This window comes from Anas platyrhynchos, chromosome Z, assembly GCF_047663525.1.
Source record: "Anas platyrhynchos isolate ZD024472 breed Pekin duck chromosome Z, IASCAAS_PekinDuck_T2T, whole genome shotgun sequence".
Classification (NCBI taxonomy): Eukaryota; Metazoa; Chordata; class Aves; order Anseriformes; family Anatidae; genus Anas; species Anas platyrhynchos.
In genome coordinates this window covers 41,225,374-41,251,705 of record NC_092621.1, presented here as the reverse complement: position 1 = coordinate 41,251,705, position 26,332 = coordinate 41,225,374, and the positions used below count along the sequence as shown (strand labels likewise).

Genomic DNA, 26,332 nt, shown 5'->3' with positions numbered 1-26,332 from the left:
AAATTTTTACTAAATTTTATTAGCTTGAAACTGTTTACACTCTCTAAAAAGATCTGTGATATACAATAAAAACCATATTCCAGGAACCTTTGTGTGTAGTAAAAACTGAGAGGTACTAGTACAACATTTGTTTCAAGGAATAAAAATCTAGTGACAAGTCATGCAAACAGGAAACAGGAATACTAACAGCATGGAATGTTTTGTAAGTTTTAAAAGTCTACACTATTTTACAAAAAAATCTCACAACCTGCACTGAGGCATCCAAATTTTATTTTTAACCTCGTATATGTAAAGAAAAGTCCAAACATTTCAAGTGCTGGTAACACTGTGGATACTTTCTTGTATTTCAGAGACAGATCCTATGGTATCAGTTCCAGAGCAGTCTACCATCTGCAGTCTACTTTGGTCTGTTCTTGTTCCATCATTTGGAATTGCAGTTTCAGCCACTCTAGGAATGTATTTCTTCGAGGAAAAGTTTTTATTTTTTTCACCAGAAGCACTGCTGGATATTCTGCTACCATTACTTTTAATATTCATACTCGAGTCAGTAACTGAATGCAGACTGGTGACCAATTGCCTTGCTAAATAATGTCCTTTTGCTTGTTCATGTTGTTTGACTCTTTTCTCAGAGAATGTTGGAATGCTGTTTCGAGGTTTATCCTCTTTGTTTTGGTTAATTGCTTGACTTTCGTTTTCTTTCTGTAAGACTGGCTGCTGCTGTTGCACAGCAGTTGGAAGTTCCTGTGTTTCTTTAAGAGAAGAGAAGGTATTATTCACCACCAGCTGGGATTGAAATGTGCCAGGAGAAAGCTGGATGTTCCCACCTCCACTCTGAAATAAAGAGATTCCTGTTAAGATACTGATGAAACTAGAGAAAAAAAATCCAATGCTGCAACTGTCATGTACTTGAGTCTGCATAGCAAAATAAAGTCTTTACAAAATATACAAAAGATTTAAAGATAATAGCAATCACAAACTCTATTGCCCTACAAAGCAACCAGGTTTCAGAAGATAGCTAGGGTGAAAATGACAGAGTAGGCATATTTACTCTTTCACATCTAGCTTGAACTTTATGCTACAGAAATGAGTCAGTCATAATGCAGCCAAAGCACAATCACTTCCATCATTCTGAAATATCATTCAGTATGTTTGTTCCGAGGTCATGGTACCCACAATACCTAGCTGCAAAAAGAATCTAAACTATGAAATACTAGGATTTAAGTATGAAATAGTATTAATGTTAGTTGAACCTTTTTTCACGTATACTTAAAGAACACCTCAAATTCAAGCTTCTAAATGAGCAGAATAAGAAAAGACATGACTTAAAAGAGCTGCATGGACAAGTTCAGAAGAATGCCATCAGCTGAAAACATAGTTGCAAGCTGCAAGCTGAACTACAGCAATGTGAAAGAACCTGTGACGAGAATTAACTCAATTACTCCTAGTAATTTTAACAGACTCTGAAGAACTGGAAATTGCATTCAGCAGCATGAAAAAAAAATATTATTGTGTTTTAGAAGCTCATGGTATTCTTGAAGAATTTTGAACACTTAATCAGGAATACATTAGGTATAAGAAACATACTGGAATGCAGAATAATTCCTAGTATGAAAGTTTTAGCCAACTTGGACCTTGGACAAGATTGCAGGCTGCCAACATCTTAACTTTGATCTTTTTTTTTTTTTTTTTTTTTTTTTTAAGTGAACTTTGGTACCTTGCTTGAAAAATCCTGAAAGTTTTCCATTCATTGTCTTTGGAGCTGAAACTAAAACTTTATGTGGCTAAGGTGTATACTAGCCTGAAATTCATAGCATTGCTCACCTAGGAATGTAAGAGAACTGGAAACGTATACTACCATTACTTAAAAGAATTCCTGCTTTCCAGTGGGCGTACTGTACTATCCTCTGTTATCAAATTCTACGGTATTAAAAAGTGCTATATATCATTATTAAGTGTCTTTAAAAAACTACTCATGATATTTTCTGATTTTAATGTATCAGTACGGTAACTTCGTATTTCAGAAAAAGACACATGGAAATTACCACCAACATTTTCTTTAGTACATTACAAGACAGTATAGTTTCTGTTCCAAACGCTTATCACTTAGAAAGTTGACATTAATCACTATCATCTGTATAAATACAGCTACAGCAAAAGACTGTAATAATAGTTTCACGGATCACTTGGTTATCATTACTTTCAGTCAGAGTAGGAGAACTGCTGAAAAGTACATTAGGTATTGCCAAGTACACTGCCACTACCATTCCCTCTATTGACTTACTCTGCTATTTTGCGTATGTTCTTGTCTTTCTTCTTCAAAAGACTTCTCCTTTAGCACATTAGCAGGCTTACTGAGAGTAGAATTCATTTGTGGATGCCCCAAAAGACCAAAATCTGACTGATCTATCCCAGCTAATGCAGCAAGTTGTCCAAGTCTGTAAAACAAAGCTCAGTAGAAAATGACGCGTCAAAAAAAAAAAAAACAAAAACACAAACAAAACTCATTCACGTGAAAGATCTAAATGCTCAAACCCAGAAGAAACAATCCATCTCAATATCTGAAAAGTGTTTTTCCATTTTTAAGAGGCCCAAAACAGCTATTAAAGATCAAAACGAGTGGTGACAGCTATTTTCCTATCTTTGCACTAATTAGCCTGCAGGTACAAAATCACCAGTCTTTTTACTCAGTGTTACCAGTGTGAGTCATCTTCCAGTTAGTACTGATCTCAGAGCAGGATGCCAGCGAACAGACTCCGTGTCACGCAGATGAGAGATGAAAACTTTATCATTCAGGCAGAAGTTTGGTGCACATTTCCCAAACTAGTATCACCTCTAACAGCCAAACATGCTGTTATCACCTCTAACATGCCTCAGGAATAGTCATGTTGTTTCACCTGCTAGTTTAGAAGTCAGCCAAACCTGCCATTTTTAGTTTATCTTTTAACTTAAGCCACAATAAGAAGTCAGGAGTTGCAGCCATCACTTGATAGCATGGCTCTTTACAGAAGTTTATTGAGAAAACCAGCCTTTGTGACTGGGATTCTGTAAGCTTCAGAGCAGCTCCAGAACTTGTCATGAATAGATATACGACCCATTTGAAAAAAGTTATTTTTATGTAGCTAGAGAACACCTTTCATTTGTCAGAGTCCTAATGCAAACTTTAATCAGTGATCTCTAGAATATTTCAAGTCATAAAGAGCAATCCAAAATTTAAGTACAGAGGACAGTTTCGTTCATCTAGTTGCCTTCTGTATTTCCATCAGTAAAAGGGGGCCCCAAGACAACAGAACACGTTCTGAAGCCAGTTCAACTGCATTTTCAGCCTTTTGAACTACAGGAACCCTAAGAACCACAGATGATCCACTGAACATTAGGAAACAATTCAATAGAAGCTTTCTTCTCTTTTGGAAAGGGCTTTTTGAAAGGACAGATACTTGAATTCAGCGGGGACAGTGCTTGGATGTTTTTTTACACTGACAAAAGACTGAACAGCATGGACATAGCTTTTTTTTTTTTTTTTTTTCCTTTGCTGTTTGCCAGTACACTTCTAGAGATCTGAGGGGAAAAGGTAGCATAATTAACTGAGAGGGTAATTTTGGATAAAGTCTCAGCAGAAAGAGTAAGACTCAAGTAAAGCAGCAACCTACCCAGCATCTTTAAGGAGGTCTAAAAAAGCATGAAACTTTTGAAAAGAGTTCTCAATGCTGCCAAGAACACCTTCATCTTCCAATATCATGTTGGCTACTGACTGCGCATGAAGATCCTCAGACAGGGAGATATTTAGATTCCTAAGTCTTGCATTTTCTATTTCCAGCTATAAAAGAAAGGCAGAAAAAAGTAAATCAATTTCTATCATTCTCAGTTCAAATAAATACCAAGTCTATATATATAAATGCAAGTCTATAGAACAATATCACAAAGAGAAACACCGAAAATCAGTGATATAGAGCTTCATGTACCAGAAACATTCAGGGTGCTGTTACATCGAGCTCCATGCAGGTTTGTTTATCCACAGCTTTAATTCTAAGCTACCATAAGTGAACTTCATGAAAGCACTCAAAACTGCTGATTCAGCACTGTCTTTAGTATGTACAGAATGGTGCAGAGCAAGTGCAAAGACATTAGATTTTAAATCATGTTAGTTTGCATATATAATACAACACATTAGCACTAATGATACTTTGCATATATGACACATTAGCACCAAATATTTTATTTTTACTAGTAAAAAAGGACCTTAATGAAGGCCAACACTCTTCACCCCTCTGTATCAAAGGGAATGCATACCACTATCTCTCCTCTGCTCTGTGCATCTCAAAATTCAAAGTTTAAGATAATCCCATTTTTCCTTCCCACTGAACATTAAATCAATGACAGTCTGAAAGCTGAAATGACAACTGTAGAGTACACAGGGTTTTGTGTTTGGGTGAAGCATTAAGTCACTTATTTGAGTTCACAGACATGCAATCTTTGCTGCCACAGGCTTACTTTCTTTTGTCTTTTACAACAGAAGGCCAGAAAAATTACACATCTGCCTAATTAACTCTAGATGTTTAATTAGCAAAGTGCTTGATTTTAGAGGTTATTGCTTCTTAGCTTATCCCTTCTGCTCAGGAAAAGTATTATGTTCGAATAGTCTGGCATGAGAAATAAGATATCCCACAGCAGGTATTTAGTCTGAAAATATTTAAGTATAAACCAACACAGACTACTGGTGCACTTTACATTACATGAGGATGGAGATGTCCACAACAGAGGGCAACAACGAACTTTGTGGAGTTTAAAGTCTTTTCTGTAAACCTGCTTCCTGTACTGGGCACCATTTGTTGTTCAATTTCAAAATAGTACCTACCATAAACATCATCCCACTGCAGATCACATATAAACACTAAAACCATTAGATTACATATCTTACATTCAACTCTATTGCAATAAATTCTCCTTTTTGATTACACTCAATTCAAAAGGATCTTTCTAGGTCAGCAACACCAACTCATAACTGGCCAACATGCTACCAGTAAACCCATCCAACATTTTTATTGCCCACAAGAACAGAAATTATATTTGGCTTATGCTGTCCCTTTGATTTTTAACATTTGCAACAAACAGCTTCTCAGTGCAAGTCATTATAGAGAAGGTGGGAGAAGTCAGAAAAAAAACTATCCATCTGCTACAAATTGCAAGCAGTATTAACTACTTTCTCAACGAAAACAAACATCAAAATGCTCTACTTCATATCTAAAACATGAAATGAATGAAGCATATTGAAAGGGTAGCTTGACCAGGAGTTCAAGGCTCTGGAATAGGATCAGGAGAACAAACACACATTACTAAATGTAGATTTCATCACTGTCCGTAGGCTAGTAAATGATCCATGTGACTTTGAACTGAAATTCTGGAAGCTACCAGGTTAGAGGTTACTGATAATTACTCCAATTAAGCAAGTGGATAGTTTGATTGGCGCCTCCTGTAAAGTAAAGATGATTATCAGTTAAGGATCATTACCTCTGTTATCCGTTCTTCAGCCTTTACTCTGGCTCTTCGTTCTTCCTTTAATTTTTCTATGCATTCTTTCAGCTCCAACTATCATAAAACAGAAAATTTAATTCCAAATGTCAGATCAGTATGCAATATTACACACAAATTCAACATGTATAAGTGACAAATTTAAGTTCTGGGAATTTCCTCAACTACATTCTTAATGAGAGGAAACTGACAGTTGAGATTCCCTCTAGTGGAAGGAAAAAATATTTGAGTTTTTATTTTTCATTTAAGCAGAAATTACATTTTTATCAAAAGGAATTTGTTTAAGTGAAAGCGACTATTAGTGTCTCGGAGTAGTATGCTTAAATCCCTTCCTTGAGCAGGAGGATTTGAAGTTCCCAAAAACTCGAATACTAAAGTCAAATTCTCATCATTCAGTCACATCAAGGTATGTTTGGAGAGATCTTTTCTTTTTGCACACTGGCAGTTTGAGGAGCTTCCACCTCTTACTGTTTATTCCCACTCTGCAATTCCATCATTGTTTTTCCACAGCTGATTGTCCCTCTTTGAAAGGTTCTGCTAATGCCTGCTACCAGCTGAACAGTAACCAAGGTGTTCAGCTGATTGATCCTCATGATAGGTCTCCACCCAAGCAGCTGTGCAGTAAGTGCTGTTTAACAACAGTACCTCAGGAAAAATTAACACAGCTAAGAAGGGCCCCCCACGTCCTTTCACATTACTAGCCACAGACTTCTGCTATTTACTTTGCTCCAGTTCTGGAACTCACCCAAATCACATCAGCCAGTGTGAATTATTAGGATGGCTGAGAACTAATGTGGAAAAATCTCACTTTTAACCACAACAGCAAGTTGAATTAACTTGCCTTATGATCAGATAAGCAAAGACACAAGATGGGAAAAGACTTAATTAAGAAACAGAAAAGTACTGAAGGATGGTGAGGAAGTAGACCTCACAATTAAATTGTGAGGAGTGGTTAGCGTGGTTCTGTCACAGTGCAAAATTCTTGTTTTGCATCAGTATAACAAAAGGAATGAGTAACCAACAGGAGCTGTTCAATGCTGCTTTAATACTGCTATCAGATAACTCACTATGGCCTAGAAAAGTATTCTGATATCAAATTTAGAAAGTGACACTACAATGGATTACCTTACTGTAACTAAAATCAGTAAAATCTGGGCCAATATAAAGATGGGAGGTTTGGAGTGCATTCTTAGAGTTTATTCTTTCTCTTTGCAAGCACAAATTAATCACAAATTACCCCTTCCTTGCAAATGCACTATATGTAATCCAAAAATATACTGGAAGAATCAGATTTATTTCACTAAGTTGGAAAAAAGGATTTTTATGCTAACAAAGGTCAATATGACAACCCTTCCCCAAAGCAAAAAACGCACCTTCTTTCTGTCTCTGCAGTGCATCACAAAATGACAGAATGGCTGAAGTAAACATATCTCTGGAGGTCACCTCATCCAACCTCCCTGCTCAGCAGAGACATCTTGAGTCAGCTGTCCAGTACTATGTTTTTGAAAACCACACTTTTGAACATCCCCAAGGCAGGAGACTCCACAACCACTTTGGGCAACTTATGCCACTGCTCAGTCACCCTCACAGTAAAAAGTTTCTCATGTTTCTGATGAAACCTTCTGTGTTGCAGTTTGTGCCCACTGCCTCTTGTCCTGACACCCCGCACTGCTGAAAACAACCATGGCTCTGTTCTCTTTACACCCTCCCTTCACAAATTTATACACATTGATAAGATCCCCCTGAGCTTGCTCTTCACCAGGCTGAACAGTCCCATGAACAGCCTTTCCTCATAGGACAGATGCTCCTGTCCCTTCATCACTCTCATGGCCATTCCTTGGACTGCTCCCCAGTGTGACACGGGCAGCACAGAACTGGACACCCTACTCCCAGTGTAGCCTCACCAGTGTGGACTAGAGGGGAAGGATATACTCCCTTAACCTGCTGGCAACGCTCTTCCTTGTGCAGCCCAGGATACTGTTGGCCTTCTTTGTAGCAAGAATATGTTGTTAGAGTATGTTCAACTTTGTGTCCACCAGGACTCCCAGAACCTCTTCCGCAGAGCAGCTTTCCAGCTAGGAGGACCCCAGCATGTATTGGGGCCTGAAGCTGTTCCTCCCCAGATGCAGAATTTTACTCTTCTTATTCAACTTGGTTGCATTCTCAAGTCCCAGAAATAATACTCTGTTCTCTCCCAACAACAAGAACACAAACATCAAGTATTTCCTGAAAACACTCCTGTCCCTGCTGCACAGAAGCTTTTGGCACATGGATTTCCGTGATTCCAGACACAATGCTCTAGATGAGAGTGTTGAAGACACTGCACAGGCACAGTATCAACAAAATGCACATGCACAGTAATAGGAAACCACCTACACAACTTTCCCAGGCCAATGGGAATACCTTAAAAAAATTCCTAAAAAGATTCTAGAGAAAAAGGGTAAGTATACATCAGCCAAAAAAAAAAGCGACCTATTTACTGTGTATTTGTAGAGTCATTTTGCCTTCCACATCAACTCTAAGCTACCCCAACTTTGCCATTACGTATAGATGTGCAACAATATCAAGTTTTAACTTCATTTTGGCTTATATAAAAACAGTTCTGTGGTCCCAAACTGTTTGTTCACACAGCATGGTCCTTTACGACAAACACCATGGAAAGACTGACTGTGAGTCTTATTTTATGCAATACTTACATGGAGGCAATACAGCTTCTCCATTCAAAACCCAAATCCTAACAGGTGAGATACAGTCCTGTTACTCTGACTGAGAACGTATTTTATAGTAGTGCTAGATTGCCACAGCAGTGTTACTGGGCCACTGAAATACCTTTGTTTTCCCTTCCTTTTTTTATAATGCTCTCTGTGAAGACATTTGCAGCTACTTCGTATTTTTTAGAACTACCAAAGTAATAGATGGAATAATAAAGAACAAATTAAAAAAAAATAGTTACTGAGCTCAATTATAAAATGTAGCTTTTACACACTTTCAATTTTTAATTAGTTTCATGCAACAACCATTACAGTATTTTAGCTCTTCAAAATAACATTAAAATACATTTTTAAAGAAAGTACTTGTAAGGAAATTACTAAAGCAATAACACTCATCAAAAGATTTGGGAACCATGATTCAAGTCCAGAAAAGAGAAATTATGCATAATACAGTTGTGTGCATTAAGTGTAATTCTTTCTTATTGTGACCCTGATTTGGCAAGATAAGTACAGCATACACATGCTCATTTGCACTATTCAGAAGTTGGAAATTCAGTGCAGAACCAACCCATATCTTTTGAAATAGAAGCCTGTGAGAAAATTAAAATCTATTCAGAAAGCACTCTGTGACTGGTTATTAGCTTAATCATAATTTCCTGAATAAAACAGTTTATTTGGTATCATTTATCTTCATGAAATTTAAGGCACAGAACATGCTTCTTACCTGGAATTGTTGATGCTTTGTTACATTAATCTTATCTAGTGATTTTGTCAAATCTGGATTATGGATAACATCTTCTAAATCTTCTGTCTCTTCAGTTTCAGATGTTGAAGCACTTTCTACTGTCACTTTCACAGGAATACCTGTCTAATTGCATCAGAAAAGAAAAACACACCCACCTACAGTATTAAACTGTGTAACAAAAAAGAAAGATTAAATGCTATCAAAAGCCTTATTTAAATGCAATCTTTTCCCAAAGTCCATTAAAATGAATACGCAGCACACCCAGTTATGCAATTCTGTGATAAATTTGCATAATACTTTATAAAAAGAAGATCTGTGTGTATATATGGGGCATATGTGACAAGTTTTTAGCACTAGGGGCCTGCGGGGATAGCTTGTGGAGAAGGCTTGGTGCTGCTCTGTGCCACACGTGGCCAATTGCAGCCAGCTCCAGTGGCCCCCACCGCAGGACACAGCCAATCCACACGTGCAGTACTTCTGTGAAACCTTGCTTACTAAAGGACTTAAACACCACAGGCAGCAATTAGGAGAAAACAGTCATAAACAGAGGGCACACTAAGGTCAGAGGAGAAGGAAGTAGTTGTCCATGACAAAGCAGCCTGTGGAGGACCCCCTGCCAAAGCAGACAGGGCAAAAAAGAACTGCAGCCCTGTGGTGGTTTTACCCTGCTGGGTGGCTTAACTCCACCACAACCACTCACCCCCCCACCTCCTGAGAAGAGGGGGAGAAGAAAGTATTCCAGAAAGAAAAAAAAGTCTCACGGGTTGAGGTAAGGATAATTTAATTAAAGTTAAAAGGAAGAGAAAAAAGACAAGCAAATGCTGTGCAGGAGCATGGAAAGAGAAAAAAAGTATCAGCTTCCCATCAATGAACAATATTCAAACACAACCTGGGAAGCTTAATACACAAAATGGTTGTTTGGGAGAACAGTATGTTTTCATAACGAGACCCCCATTTTCCCCCTCCTTCTCCTTTCCCAACAGTGAACTCCATCCCAGCGAGACACGGTACAAACCTATAGGAGAGTCCATACCACAGCAGGTGTTCCCAATGGACTGCAACTTGGGGCAAGCCCATGCCAAAGTAGGGGATAAATGTGCTGGCTGCAGCAACAATCTGACCCGTCTGTGCCCAAATTGAAGTTTAGTATATGCTAATCTCCAGCTTTGCTCTGATAGTGGGGACACGATGGAAATGGGAAGGTAAAGGAGGAAAAACCCACCTACAAATACAGATGGGTTCAAACACAAGAGCATAGTCCAAAAGCAGAAAAGAGAGAGGAAGGGGGAGAGCAGAACCTCAGAGAAAAATGTTAATTCTACTTATTGCCTCAGGGTAGATTGTGTCCACACTCAACCCCAGCCTGCTCACAAGGTTAATAAACCAAGAATAGTGATACAGAAAAGGGAATAAACTGAGCATCAAAGATTCAACCAAATGCTTTAGTAAACTATTACTTCGCATTTCTATGTGACAAAGAAAGTTTAAGTTATCATGTCCCAGTCTCAACTTTTAGACAGTAAGATTCTGTTGACCACCCATCTTTTTTTAAGCACTCATATACTAAATAAACCTTCACACGAGCAAGGAAGTACCTGAATCTTCACTGGTAACTCTTCATTACCATCCACTGCCTCTCCCCTAAAAAGGGAGAGAAAAACATTTTTGAGGAAATTAAGCTTGTGAAGTCATCATTGATACTTCCATTTCTAAACATCAGCTTTAAGACAGGTGAAGCAGTTAAGTTAAAAAAGCAGACACATTGCTGTACCCCTTTAACACTCACTACATTCTCATTTTGTTCTACTAGTACTCCTACTTAATTATGACTTAGGGCAGCGTTACTGGATGCTAACAATGTCTTCCACAGATATCTTGTTTAGTTCATTATGACCTGAAGTCAGCAAGATAAACTGGTGTTCAGCAATTCTAAAGAAACAAGTTTCATATAATTAGTTATAGTACATTAAGAAATTTGTTTGTTTAAATAGACCTTAGCTGCTCAAACTGGAGATTATAGAATATATAAGTTTTTAGTTGTCTTTGTATCTTTTTTTTTTTTTTAATTTCTTCAAGGTGTTGGAAAGGAAGCATTATAACAATATTACAACTTCCAAGTGTTACAAAATTCTTTTTAAACTTCATATAGCTAAGGTGACAACAATTACGTCAGAATTAGAGGAGACAAAACAGAAAGAAATGATAGGGAGAGTTCCTACACATCTTGAATTGGAAGGCCGATCAACTATACTAGAAGCTTGGAAAACTAAATTACATCTTCTGCTATGAAGAAGTATGATAAATCATCATTAACAAAGTAAACGAGCAAGATTTGTTTTGGTACACCTGGACATCCTATGGACATCAAATTATGTCTTTGTGTCTATTTTAAAAACTTAGTGGAACAGAATTTGTAACACCCTCCAAGAATTATGTAAGGAGGAAAAGTATGGATATAATACGAAGTTTTGTGTCCAACTTCAAACATGTATTTAGAAAAGCTAACACTGCTCTCTCCTTCCTTTCTTACGCAGTTTTTATGCTTTAATATTTTTCCCTTTTACTGTGAAAACCTCACCTGCATCTCTTTGCACGTTCTGCAGTACGCCAAGGGAGGAAGCCTTTTGTGCCTGGTGGTAGTGGTTTTGGTGAATAACTATCTTTCACAGATGTAGTCTTTTTCCCAGGACTTACAGACTTTTTAGATGTTAATCCTGCATTGAACAGCAAGAATAGGAGGAAAGAATTCATTGTACCTAGACATTTATACATACAGTTGCAGCTGACTGTTTATAAGTGAAATTTCCAACGTAATAAAAGGACTGCAAGAAATCTACATTTCAATCTTATTTTGATGATCTTTTCAAAAACTAATTTCTGTTTTGCTTCTCAAAAAGAAGGGTGGCAAGCTAATCTGCTGGCATGTTTCACAGTTACGTCAGGTTGGCCAAAGTAATGCACACGGTTATTAAGAAATGGAAGCAAAGTTTCATAGCTAATATTTATTAATACTGGTAATTTCAGATATCCGATTCAGTTGTTGGAAGTGGGAACTTTAGACAGTTCGTCAAACAATGAAGGCTTCATATGCACTTCAAATTGCCCTCTAGTGGTTTTAGTGTGAAAAGCATTGTTTTTGTATTTTGCAAGATATTTGCATTTAAAGCTGGTATTCCTATTGATCACTTCCACAGACCACCAGCATCATTGCTTAAGAGGAATAATTAACCAAGTTATATTCCCTAATCCAGCCTTTTGTTTGTTTAAATCATGATATAACTCAAAGTACATTCAGAATAAATGTCTGTATTCTACGTCAGGTTATGTCTCAACAGAATTAAGACCCAGAAAACTGTCCACCACGTATTTTATATAGTTAAACAAGAGGGAACTCAAGTTACTTCTTGAGCACAATCAATAGAACAACTGATTTTGTAAAGGCACCGAAATGTAAAACTGGGGTAACAGAATTCCAAACGTCACTTTATAGTCAAGTAAATGGGATAGATTTTTTTAAACTGTAAGGCATTTTCTTCCATCACCCTGAGCACCACAATTTATATAAATACACAGATTTTAATTTGATTTATGCTTACCACTATGCCTCCAGATAACAATAGCAAATATGAAAGACAAGCCAAATGTATTACGGTAAATTTTCAGTAATTTTGTTGAAAAATAGTGTATTGCAGTGTCCTGGTTTCAACTGGCATTGAGTTAATTTTCTTCATAGTGCCTGGTATGGTGTTGTATTTTGGATTTAGGTGAAAATAATGCTTATAACACACTGAAGTTTTAAGTGTTGCATAGCAGTGCTTACACTAAGTTAAGGACTTTCCAGTTCCTCGTACTGCCCTGCCAGCAAGGAGGCTGGAGGTGAGTAAGAAGCTGTGAGGGCACACAGACAGCAAAGCTGATCCAGACCAGCCAGAAGGATATCCCATGCCGTAATACGGTGTCGTGCTGAACAGTAACACTGGAGGGAGTTGGCTGGGAGGCAGGAAGGGGTGCTACCTGAGGTCTGGCTAGGCATTAGTCAGTAGATGGTAAAAAAAAAAAACTTTGTTGTGCATCACTTGTTTTTTTTTTTTTTAATCACTATCATCATTATCTCCCCTTCCTTTTTTATCCTATTAAATTGTCTTCATCTCTACCCACAAGTTTTTTCAGATTCTCTCCCTCATCCTGCTGTGAGGGGTAGCGAGTGAATGGTTCTGTGGTGTTCAGCTGCCTGCCAGGTTAAACCACAACATGCAGCTATCAGTACTATATTATAAATATTCAAAATACCTATGTTATTTTAAGCATATTATTTATAATAGGTTTGCATAAAGTTTTTAAAAAGAACATTTTGTACATCAGATAAAAAATAATTGTTTGTTTTGGCACTGTCTGCTACAGAAAGGCTACAGCATCAGAAAAACTAGGCAACTCCCTACCAGCAAGTGCCCTAGAAGTGAACAATTGTGGAGAGATGCACTCAGAATACATGCAATGCTTCAGAACAGTTAACTTAGTATATCCAACACTTTTCCCAACCACATACACGGCAGCCCTAAAAGCAGCAGAAAGTTCACTATAGAAACCACTGATGGAAGACATTATTAAATTTTCTTTGAAGAAAGGTATTCTGCAAACACTGACATTTAAACACACTAAACATTTCATAATTAACATTCTTAAACATTAACATGCCATTTTGTAAACAAAATTCACTATAGCGGGAAAAAATATAGTATTACCAATACGAATAGTAGCTTTTCCTTTTCGACCACTTCCTAGGACAATAGTTCTTTTCTTTGGTCTAGCTTTCAAAGCATCCTTGGAAGATGGTGAAGTCAGCCATTTATACTGGATTTATTTTTGAATATAAAGAAAGAAGAGTTAGTTTAGTAGCTAATATTTTAAGAGGTGCTTATTTAAGATCAAGTTTATTTTTATTATTTTGTCAGATACAAGACTGCCACTGCCAGTTACAACTTAATAGCAAACTGCAAAACTAGAGAAAAATGAAAATCCCACAAGCCCCCAACTTAAAAACAGATTCAATGCAAGTCTGAATGCTGCATTATCAGTGAGTGTTCCCAGAATACCACTGTTAATATCCCATCCAATATTTTCTTTTCTCCTGCACAAAACACTTCTCCTTTTATAGTAAAAAAATGGCATCAACCCTATAAAAAGGAAACTCTGGCTCTTGCTTTCATTCTCTACAGAAAGTTGGCTTGCTAGGAATGACTGGTTCCAGCCAAACTTCTCCAGAGTAATAAAAGCTTAACTAACATGCTTTTATATTACCAATAGAGTTAGTATTTTTTAAAAAATTAAGTTCAATTTTCACTGCCTCTCACGAAAAGACTTCCATACAAAGTAAGAGCATCCCAACTAAAATTAAGATGCTTATAATCAAAGGCAATTGCTATAATTCACACTTCTTTACAGCAACAGCTCTACTCATAAAATGTTCTACTTCTGCCAGTTAATGTCTTATTATTATTCCCAAGTTACACGGTCACATAATTTTCACTGGACTTTGTACTAACTATAACTTGATGCGCACTGCTGAAGCAGCCATCGAAGGAAATGCAGTTAATATTAATGCTTATTTCAGACAGCCCTAAGCCCCACCATCATAGTACTAGGAACATGAAACCAAAATTATTCCCACCTAATGCTCAGGGAAGATTAATCTGCAATTACCGTGCTGCAACTAACAAATCCTAGCAGAGTGAACTGCACATTTGCTACTACAAAATAGACTGAAACTATTCTTGAAACAGCAAGAATAGCTTAGCTTTGTTTTACTACACATAAATTAGCTGTTACTAAGTCAAACGTGAAGTTCACCTACTCAAGAGCAGGCTATCTGCTGCTGTTGTACAATAAGTATGAAGACAGCAAAGGTACTAAGACAGTTGAAAAATGACTATGTCCTTAAGCTGGGACTCTGAAAGCAACCTGTCTTGTAGAAATCACCAGTGGATTTTTCTTCTAAATTACTCAGTCTCTCCTAGAAACTACACAAACTTTCACCACCTATCATACCCAATGATATCTGGGATTGCAAACCACCATCCAAGAGTTACACAGTGCTGCTAAAATAATACAACCTTCTTCCATTTTAAGTGTCCATTAAACTTCTTGGAAAATTTCTTATGTTTAGAGGCAGCAGTTAGCAGTGAGCAATCCTTCCTGCAAACATGAAAACCCGATCAAAAGGACAAGCACATAAGTGCTATTAAAAGACAGAAAAATGACTTCTTAAGCAGAACAAGATGGAAGGGCTGCTGAGACTGGTATCCAGTAAGCAGGTGTAACAGTATATTAGAGGCTATTAGTGGCAGCCAAAACATGATCTTTTGTTATTAGAGCTTACTGCTACATGTTAATCAAAAGCCCACCTAACTCCTCTTTATGAAGCAATGCACTATATTTTTTTTTTCTCCTGACTCAACAAGCAGTTCAGGCAGAAAATATGGAGTTCACACAGTAGGTGCCATGATAAGATGGCGCAGAATGTAGTTCTGCCACTTTTCCAATATATACAAATTCCACATTTTACTGTGTTTTAGTCATGAGACTTGTCACAGTTAGCCTCTGGCAGGTTAAAAAGCTGAAACTAGAGGTAGATGAAACTGAAAGAAGTACTAGGGATGGTCATCCATCCAAGTTTTTAACTGGCTCTGTGGAAGAGATACGGTATAAATTAGGTAACTTGCTGCAAGAATAAGCAATGGATTAGTTTCAGACAGAATACTGCATCTTACACCTTGTCTCAGAAGTCCCTACCCAAATGCTAAACTTAGGACAACTGAGTCTTTATTTCCTATCAATATGAAATCCAGATCTTTAGCAACCATCGTGGATAAAAATAAATAAAAAGAAATTTTATTTCTTTTTTCTTTTTTTCTTATTTCTAGATTAAATATTTCAAAGACGGATATGCATGTTTTCCCTACTACAGAAAAAGGACTAGCGTATCCTTTTAAAACCTCCCAGGTCGGAGGTAGTACCCAATTAGCAAAAGGAAGCAATGTAGACACTAACTCACGGTTTTGCTTGCCAAGCTTAAGCTATAAGAAACAACAAAATAAACATTGCTTCTTTAAATCTGTAAACATAATCTGTGATGGATCCTTCATAAAAATACAGGGGAAAAAGCAGAAAAGGAACTGAAGTTTGAGTTATGCTAAAACTTGTTAAAATATAAAGAACTGGAGTATTAATTACATCCAGAATTTAGAAGAGGTCACTAGGACTCAAACAAATACACCCATAGATCATTTTTACTTGAAAATGAGTCCTTGTAGTTTTCTGCAGCACAGCTTTATGACCAACTGTTTGTCATCTTTGATACTCTTGACAATTTATAAATTTACTTGTTTTGATCCCTAAAAAAAACACCACCACCAAAACCTACACAAAACATAACAAAGCACCCACACACTGCTGACTTTCAATATAGAGTGCATCAAGACACTGCTGTCAAGAAACTCAACGGCTTTTCTGCTCATAATACTCAGGCTTATGTAACTGAGCTTAAAATCAACTGTAAATCCTGAGGTTAGGGTAGTAAATGTTTCAGTTTCAAAAGATTATTAACCTTAACATCAAATGTTTGCATTTGGATAAACAGGTGGACTGTCCCACTTTGAGTTCACATGATATATACAGCAAATGCTGTTTACAACAGACTACCCACACAGTTTATGAAATAACAGATTTAGGCAGTTGTGTTCTTATTTATGGAAGAGATTATTATTTAGCAAGCTGGTGATCAGTTGATCAGTCATATTTCATATACATTATTAATCTGGTATACAAGACTGTTAGCTTTGCCAGTAAGAATTAAGATACTGCACTACCTTAGTAAATATAGAACAAATGTCTTGAGTTGAGTGGTCTCATGGTATATGGGAGATTCCCCATAGAGTTGCTTCTTTCCACAGTTCAGTTTTCTATTTATCTTGAGATATATTCTGTACAGGCAGATGCTATTTTCATGTAATACCTGCAACATCTTGCAAGTGTTGATTGCACCAGCCAATGATAAAGAGTACTTTTTCACAGCTAACCTTGGTTTCTCCAAAAGAGTCTTTAAGATATTGAAATGGAGAACTGTATTAATCCAAGAAATGTGACACAGACTTCTCAATTTATTAGATTCTCCCTGCAAAACCACAGCTCTGACTTCAAAGTATTTTCAAAGCCAAAAGAGCAATAAATTCCAGAACAAGAACTGGGAAAATAAGAATAAATGTACACTCATTTGCTTGATAGCTCTTTTGGGAACTGAATCAGATTTCCGTCTTTTATTTAAAAGACTCAGTATTTAAACAGTATATCTCATCATAAATGGTGCAGATATTTTATGTAAGTTACAGTAAACACTGTACAGTTATTAGATAAAGATGGCAAATGAGACTGTACTTTAAACTATAGTTTCTTAGATGATTAATATTAAAAATATAGTCTTGAGTAGTTTAAAAATTGACTATGTAAATTATTTTCAAAAGTTTCAAAATAAAGTTTTAAATTTAATTAAATAAAGGAACTCACAATTTAAAAAGTTAATTTTCATGTGTTAATAAAACATTCTGCAAAACTTAGTTCAGAATTCTTACTTGTTCTATAGTAATGCCTAAGTATACACAAATTGCCATTATCCTTCCAATAAAATGGATATCCTGTTTTTATTATATCTTAAATTACATTAAGGAAATCATAAGAAGTCCAATATAATATAGCTAATGTTGCTACTAGTGTTTTAAGCTTTTCTTTTCCTATTTTTTGTTTTGTTTTTAAATAGTCACCTTTCTGTTTATAATTTGAATAGCTGCATTAGATTTATTCTGAACTAAGTTATCTTTGTAAAAATAAATGCAATGCCAGATACAAAAAACAAAGCACAAGTCACTCCAGAATGCCTAGCACATACCTCTGAATTAGCGTTATTTCCATTCATAAGAACTCTTTCAATAATCTTTTTCATCAGAATGTGATCTAGAATGAATTAAGATGTCTTGTTAAGAATTTCCCAGATGAGACCAGTATTTATGCAAACAGATCATTGAATAAGCAGTGTTAAATGCTTAGCAAAATACTGTTGCAGGCTTGTTCCTTGAAAGCAGTGTACTTTACCCCACCAGAACTACTCAAATAGAAAAAAAACAAAAAAACAAAACAAAAAAAAGGACAAAGGCACATACAGATACATACCAATTAATGGATTTTTTCTTATGTCAAGTACCACTAATGTTGTATTAGTTTGAAGAGCATCTAGTAATGACCTTGCTCCTTCATTGGATATTCCACATTGCTGCAAATCAAGTGCTAAAATATTTGGAGAAGTAAAACAAATTATTAAATGGCATAACTTGTAGAAATATCTAATACAATTTAATCCACACCTGATGAGAACCTCCATTTCATAGAATATGAATAAAGAATGTTACTCTAATAGCCAAATGTTCAAACAAGAATTATTAATTTCAGAGTTGAAAACTAGAAGTTTAAGTCAGTAAAACACATTAACACATAACTGCTAAACAATTGCAAAGGAAGGAATACACAATGACAGTTAAGTCACTGTGATTGAGAATTCCGAGAAGAGGTAATACATCTACACACTGATTAATTCAAGGTACCATAATATGTAAAAGCAATCAACTTCAGTCTAGTCTGAGTCAGATCACAGCTTCTGCAAGATCAGTAAGTTATTTGGTCACTATGAAATAGTACTATCACAGAATCACAGAATATCAAAGCTTTGCAATTCATTTCCTGTTATGCATACAGAACATAACAGAACAGTTGAGATTGGACAGATGTCTGGAGGTTACCTTGCCCAACCCTCCTGCTCAATCAGGACCACCTTGAGCAGTCTGCCTAGGACCACTGCATTCATTCAGATGGTTTTTGAAGATCTCCATAAAGGAAGACTCCACAACCTTTCTGGGTAACTTGTACCAGTTTTCTGCCACCCTCACAGTAAAATGTTTCTCCTGATGTTTGTGATGTGTTTCAGTTTGTGTCTATTGCCTCCTGTCCTGTCACTGGACACTATTAAAAAGAACCTGTCTCTGTCTCCTTCACTGCCCCCACTCTGATACCCATACACCTTGATGAGACCTGCCCTTAGTCTCCAAGCTGAACAGTCTCAGCTCTCTCAGCCTTTCCTTATTCTTGTCCCTTTACCATCTTAGTGGCCCTTTGTGGGACTCCACCCCTCCAGTAGCTTCATCTCTCTGCCGTACAGGAAAGCCCAGGACAGGCAGCCTCAGCAGTGCCGAGAAGCGAGGATGCATCACTTTCCTCAAACTGCTGGCAACACTCCTGATACAGGATAGATAGCCTTGGCCACCAAGGCACAGACCTGGCTCACAGACAACTTTGTTTACAAAGGACCCCTGGGCTGTTTTCTGCCAAGCTGCCTTCCAACAAGTCAGACCCCAGCATGTACTGGTGCATATGATTATTCATTCCCAGGTAAAAGAACTTCTCTTTACTGAACTGCATTTCTCTAGTCCACTGAGGTCCCTCTGGATGACAACACTTCCCTGCCTTCTCAGGGATCAAAGCAAGGCTCACTGGAGTGTACCTCCCTAGGTCCTTCCTCCTGCCCTTCCTGAAGATCTGAGTGACATTTGCTTTCTTTCAGTCTTTAGGCACCTCTTCCAGTCACCATGATCAGTCAAATATTGGAAGTGGACTCACACGGGTATCAGACATCTCACTCAGCACTTGTGGGTGCATCCCATGAGGGCCAACAGAGTTCTGTATGTTCAGTTTGGTTAACCCAATCCTCTTAGACCCACATGAATGTTATTTGTACACCTAGCTCACAGTATAACACTGTTCCCATGCTTAAGTAGATCTAAGAAAAGGGCTACAAAGCTGGTGAAGGGCCTGATGCACAAGTCCTGTGAGAAAAAGCTGAGAGAACTGTGGTTGTTTATTCTGGAGAAGAAGAGGCTCAGGGGAGACCTCATTGCTCTCCACAACTACCTGAAAGGAAGCCGTGGGGAGCTGGGTGTCCGCCTCTTCTCAAAGGTAACTAGTGATAGGCCTAGAGGGAATGACCTCAAGTTGAACCAGGGGTGGTTCAGGTTGAAAATTAGGAGACATTTCTTCTCAGACAGGGTGGTTAGGCATTGGAATGGGTTGCCCAGGGAGGTAGTAGAGTAACCGTCCCTGGGGGTGTTTAAGGAAAGGTTGGACGTGGCACTTAGGGACATGCTTTAGTGGGTGACATTAGTAGTAAGGGGATGGTTAGACCAGGTGATCTTGAAGGTCTTTTTCAATCCTAATGATTCTGTGATCATTATTAGTAATTTCATTCATATGTGCTGTAGAACAAATTACTTCTCTGATATGCTAGAAGACACTTCCAGATGACCCAAAAGCGTTTGGGCATTAACTATCCAAAAAGAGGGAAAGAAAGAACCTCTTTCAAAAGGAATTATTTCCTAGGTAAATAGGAAATTACACTACTGGCTACATTTGTTATTAATTGTCAGCCTTCAGTATTCTGTCTGCCTCTATCCAAAGAGTCAGTATTTCACAATACCTTTTAGCCACAGGTCCTCTCCCAGACAGTCTGCGAAGGCACTTGCTCCTCTATCTCCAACAAGCATGTTGCAGTTCAAAGTAATTCGCCTCAACCCGGTCATATAGTCGAAGTCAGGCCTCCTATAGCGGAGGCTTTCAGCCCAAGCTTCGCCATGTCTTTTCATTGCCTGGTGCTTTGCAAAACAAGGTAGTGTTACCAAGTGCAAAGACAAAGCCACAATCAATGGTAAGATCATAAAACTGATGTTTAATGGCTTGTGTACTAATGCGAAAAACACATTTATACTGGTTCTCAGTTCAAGAAATACAAGTCATTCTTAAACATTACAGTTAAGTCATGCTTGCTCTCATGATCTAGTTTTCAATGCATATTACAAAATATGGTTAAAGAACTCTAAACATCTTAATACCTTTTTTATACCACTTAAAATTCGCCTTGAACAAGATAAACGCAGTAGGAAATTGCATGCTTTCATGCAAACTAATGTTAACATTAATTAGAATATGGCACTAGTTACAAGCTTACTAATCAGTTAATTAGAAACTTCTAAACTGTAAACTTGATTTCATTATTTCTACCCAGTGCTTAAGAATACTTTATAGACATTCTGAAACATTTGTGAAAATGATTAAAGAAACAATCCTTAAAACAGATGTCAATTACAGCCCTAATATTCATTTGAAGATATCCTGAACTTTCTTTAAATGACACATATTAAGAAAAAACACATTTATATCTCATACTGTAAACTGTTTTTTGCATATAATTTCAGAAACTTTGGAAAGACTGTTCACATACTTAACTTCACATATGCTGCTCACAAAGTGCTTTGATGTGTTAGAGCTTGAAAGTTAAAGAAAAAAATTAGATGTTCAATAACACATGTTAATTAATTTTATGTTCACTGAGTCAGGAAACAACATAATAACAACCAAAAGCAGATCTGAACATTCACTGCTATTTAAATTACAACTCTATTATTCATTATTCAATCCCATTACATTTTAATTTATGGGGAAACAATTGAAAAAGGATACAATGTAACTTATTTACGGAGTATAAATACTGCTCACTTTGAGCTGCACAACACAGGTTACACAGAATAGCCTGTATTTTTCCTCACTGGTGATCAGAATGTTTTCCTTTATTGTTGTATATGCAAGTATACTACGATATATTTATGTCTACTCAGTATCAACAAATTTGGTCTTAATAGATGTTCACTTCAGGGCTTACGAAACTGATTACAATAAAACTGACTTAGCATTAAATATCCATGTGACAACAGCTTTCCCACAATGAAATACAGTTTTCGGGACTTTATTTTTTTTAATGCATTACAGTAGCTACATTAGAGATTATCCTTCTGCAGAGATTTGAAGTCACAAACAGTTCTTTGAGCTGGGGAAAAATTTAGATACTGTTAGATTTGTTACTAGCTGAACATAGTCATTATTCTTAGTTAAAGTTATTGTGAACATTTAGTTCAAGAAAGATGATGAAGTTACCTTTAATACATTTGCCATATGCTCCGCTCCTCGCCAGGTGAGGCTACATCCTGTGAAGTTCACGTATCTGATAGTAGCTGAATTCTTCACACTCTGACAGATTGCTGAAGAAAACAATAGCATGCATGTTATCTACACACACCACAGCTAAGTTATCAAAACACATACATTTGTTCACTACCATATTAAGAAGCTGAATCAATAGCATGGCAAACACCACGACAAAACACTGGTCTTGAAGTAAAGGAGATTTTAAATGCATTTAATCTGTTGTAAAATTATACAGTTTAGTGCAAGCATTTAGCAAAGATTCTTTGAACAAGCCAGAACATTTTATTTCAGTTTACTTGTGTAGACATGAAAAAAATCAAGAAAGTTAGCCTCCAACTTAAATATTGTGACTGTTTTAAATAAAACTATAAGCATCACTATTAAGTAGCATATTTATTTACTAGAATCAAGTAAACAAATTCAAGTCTAAATAATGTAAAATCATGTAAAATAAAGAAAATATTATTTTTGTAACTAAAAACAGATTTAAAACAGGAATGGAAATAGTGAAAAAAATTACCTATTTAAAGCACTACAAGAGAGAAGTATTGAAACGTTTTTGATTCTGAACTTACTTTCTAATCCTCCATCTCCAATTGGACAGTGGGCTAAAGAAATGCTCTCCAGAGATGATGAAGTGGCCAAGCCCTTCAGAATAAAAGCAATTTTTTAGCTGGCTCAGATACAAAATTACAAAAAGAGAAAAGTCCAAGTCAGACTTGCTCAGAACACATTGTGTTCCCTACAAGAAACTTTTGGAAGCTGGGATGAAGGTCAAAGCTCACTGTAAAGCTCACTTTACGCCTTCTTTTTTCTTTTATATATATAAAAAACAACACAGTTGCCTACTGGCAACAAGCAGCACCTCCTTTCCTAGAAGCCACTCACAAACAAACTAGAGGAAGTGTTCTAATAACACACCTTAGAGACCTGCTTTTATCTTCTTGGTGTTCCAGTTCTCTTATGTCATGAACATTCACTGCAGTTTGAGTCACATACGTAAGTTATATGCCCCCACAGACACTGCAGTGATGTTAAGAAACTTTTCATAAGCCTTGATAAGTCAGGGCAGAGGAAAATTATACAAGTTTTGAAAGGCTCAGCAAGATTAGGTTATAGTAATTGTCTCATACTGTGGATAACACAAAGATGTATTAAAACATGGCACATTCTTGTGTGTGACAGCTATGTATAAAAGTAGTAGCTACTTCTCTAGGTTCTAAGCATATTTTCATTTATTTGTATACTAACATATTCTTACCTTTGTTAGAAGCGTTAGATCTCTCTCCCTCAGGAGCAAACCATGTAGTTCCAGATTTTTGAGTACATCAGAGATACCGAGACAGCCTTTGACAGCTTTGCATAGTTGGCCAGTCAAGTCTTTAGATCGAATTGCTGGAATTCTCCTTCTGAAGTAAGTTTTATGTCTTTCACCACCTAGTAAACAAAAATTACACAGCAGGAGTACCCAGTTCCTATAGACTTAGAAGGAATCATAATCACATTACACTTTCTTGCTGCTGTTCTTAAAAAGAAATAATTCCTCAGAGAGTACAAGTCTTAGCCCATGCATTCAATCACAAAAAAATTGTGCAATGTATTCTAACAAATATACATCAACGTATTTATCCCCAACAGCCATCAGTACAAACCTGATTCTCCAAGACCTTGTTGATGAAAACTTCTTATTCCAATAGAAGTCAGAGTCTTATCACGCCTAATAGCATTCAGAAGTGGTGCCCAGTCTGCAGCTTTGATGCGATCTACAATTAGATCAAGAGTACCCTCAGTCAGGTTAGTTTTCACAGCTTTCAGAGGCACGGAGCTTTGAAGAGCACAAAGATGTTCATAATGCGAGTAGAAATCCAGCATGCATTGTCTTCTTATTTTCACTGAGTCAATCATTTTTTCTATCTGATAAGCGTTTCTGTAAAAGAATAGAAAAAAGATTTCATTTTTTTCCAATGTAAAATTGATTTAGCAACACAATCTCAATTCAACACGCATGCCCAAAACAGTACATTCACCCACACTGCATCTACATGTCTTCACTGTGGCAGTTGAAAGAATGATGTCTTACAATGCTAAGTACCTGTGTAAACACTGCTGAATACAGAAAAAAAAAAAAAACACCCTACGTTTTACTTTTCCAAATAAATGATTACCTGCAAAACATAAAAGGTTCAACTACTAACTGCTGTAAAGTTCTCATTTTCCTTTTAACAGTTTTGTAGTGTAAGGGTCTGCAGATTCCTGAAAGCCTTGGAAACCCCAACCCAAAAATAAAGATATGAAAGACTATATTCCAAGCAGAGCTACTTGTGGCTTGCTAGTTTATTTTAGCTATCTGATTAACTATCATTATGTAAGCACATTGTGGTCACAGAAACTAAAATGAGTAGAGTTATAATCCAATGCTTCAGAAAGTGACCGTCCCTTATAAACCCCCCGACTTCAGGTGATACACAACATACTAGCCTTTCATTTCCAGTGCTTAACCAACATTCTTTCTCATGCTTCATTTTATTCCAACACAAACATCAGACCTGCACCTGAAGTGCAGAAAGGAGATCGTGGCCCCAGCATACAACGAACAGACAAAGGAAGAGGGGAAAGCTTATTAGACCCATATGAACTTGCAACTGAAACACGACTATGTAAACCAGGACCCATCTGCACAGATGTCAGCAGATTTGACAACACTTCAGAATGCCTCAACTGTCCTTGAGAAAGTACACGGGGAAAATAACATACTCTTTCATTACAAAACAAGACACTGAATAATACTAGTCGGTGGCAGATTTTTTTTTTTTTTTTTTGAACAGAGAGGAAAAAAGAAACACAGCACATAGCAAAACTGAGAAGCCCCCTTCCACGCAGGGTTTTTGTTTGTTTTTAGAAACCCAAAGGTTTACAGGGATTCAGGAGAGCAGTTGTGAAAATCACAGGGGAAAAGATTCCACACAGGACCACTGGCACCACTGTGCCCAGCTGCCTGTATGCGACACAAGCAGACATTTACTGTCTCCTTACACACTTTCTCAAGCATCTGCAGAGCTGCAGCACATCTGGCCTGCCTGTTAAGCACAGACAACATCCACCAAACGCATCGAGCAGCTCCGGTCACGGAGTGCTGGCACCACGCAGCACTTTATTCTTCACCCACGCCGCATCGCCGATAACCACGGGGGCCCGAGGGGCGTTCCGCTCCCCGACAAAGCGAGCAGGGGCCGCGCCACTCCAAGGGCCGCGGGACAACGGCCCCGCCTGACGGGGGACGGGCGGCGGCCGCTCCCCGTTACGGCCACCCCGCCCCGCTGCCACCTGCCCGCAGCGAGCCGAGCCGAGCCGAGCCGAGCCGAGCCGGGCCGGGCCCCGCCGATCCCCCACCCCCTCCCCGCCGCCCTTGGTGCTAACCTCGCACCTCCTCTCGAGCCCGCCGTTACAGCCGTTACAGCCGTTAACCGCCGCCGCTCATGCGCGCGGGGCGGTTGCCCCGGCAGCCCAACCGCCGCCACGCGGCGCAGCAAGCCCGCAGCCCATTGGCTGCTCCCCTCCTCCCCCTTCCCCGCGTTCAAAATGGCCCCGCCCGGCTCCGCACCAGCGGCCGGGAGCGCCGCTAGGGGGCGGCGCTGAGGGGGCGCTGAGGGGGCGCCGCCCCGCTGTGGGGAGGGGGCGGGCGGTGCTGCGGTCGTGAGGGGGTGTACGGACAAGGGGGGGGAACCAGGCTTTTTGGAGGAAAATTTTACAGCTCTTTGGAAAGCAATTTCCCTCTTCCAAAGGGACTTGAGGTGAAGGGTTGGAAGGAAACAAGCGTTGTCTTTCACAGTCTCTTCGTACGCGCTGTGTAGCGGTGCAGCCGGCAAATCACATTAGGTGCATAATAAACCGAATAAACTGAACATTTCAATTTATAACACTGGCTGCAGTGAGCTGGTCCGAGCAGTCTGAGAGGAGATGCACTCCTCTTCCCCGCTACATTTCTCATTAGCTTCCTAGCTTAATTTAGGGAGATCTGACTTCAGTTGAGACCGGAGGATTCGTACTAACATTCAGTTTTAAAGTGCACCATTTTAACTCAAAGTGGCTCAAATGTAATCCATGAAATTGTAGGTCCTAGAATTTGCAGGTCATTCGTGGAAAGTGACACCAACTGCTTGAGAAAAAAGATTGCTGTAAATGGTGTCAGACCACCCTAATACAAAACAATAATAACACT

The 26,332-nt window shown here is 38.0% G+C and overlaps 1 protein-coding gene across 5 annotated transcripts; it reads right to left on the bottom strand.

Annotated features, from left to right (window-relative positions):
• On the bottom strand, positions 1 to 25,694 carry CEP78 (centrosomal protein 78). 5 transcript variants are annotated; one of them, XM_072031204.1, is made up of 17 exons: positions 25,538 to 25,694; positions 23,766 to 24,040; positions 23,375 to 23,550; positions 22,689 to 22,761; positions 22,063 to 22,166; positions 20,552 to 20,726; positions 18,202 to 18,315; positions 17,921 to 17,985; positions 16,994 to 17,077; positions 13,725 to 13,833; positions 11,561 to 11,696; positions 10,578 to 10,623; positions 8,962 to 9,105; positions 5,506 to 5,583; positions 3,648 to 3,814; positions 2,282 to 2,435; positions 1 to 831 (listed from the first exon to the last, which is right to left on the bottom strand). In XM_072031204.1, the coding sequence occupies exons 2-17, from the start codon at positions 24,016 to 24,018 to the stop codon at positions 310 to 312; spliced, it is 2,400 nt and encodes a 799-aa protein (XP_071887305.1). In that variant the 5' UTR covers positions 24,019 to 24,040; positions 25,538 to 25,694; the 3' UTR covers positions 1 to 309. The 5 variants fall into 5 exon arrangements, with proteins under 5 accessions (XP_071887305.1, XP_071887304.1, XP_071887306.1 ...); XM_072031203.1 differs by having other exon boundaries at positions 25,531 to 25,691; XM_072031205.1 differs by lacking the exon at positions 25,538 to 25,694 and adding an exon at positions 25,147 to 25,479.
• Positions 25,695 to 26,332: the final 638 nt, after the last annotated feature.

What these genes read in the sequence shown, in the direction of transcription:
- CEP78 (XM_072031204.1), bottom strand. Translation starts at nt 24,018, where the DNA reads ATGATTGACTCAGTGAAAATAAGAAGACAATGCATGCTGGATTTCTAC. An exon ending in CAAAGCATCAACAATTCCAG is followed by an intron (nt 5,584 to 8,961) that starts GTAAGAAGCATG and finishes GTTTTATGATAG; the next exon opens with TTGGAGCTGAAAGAATGCAT. An exon ending in AACATACGCAAAATAGCAGA is followed by an intron (nt 832 to 2,281) that starts GTAAGTCAATAG and finishes TCTTTATTTCAG; the next exon opens with AGTGGAGGTGGGAACATCCA.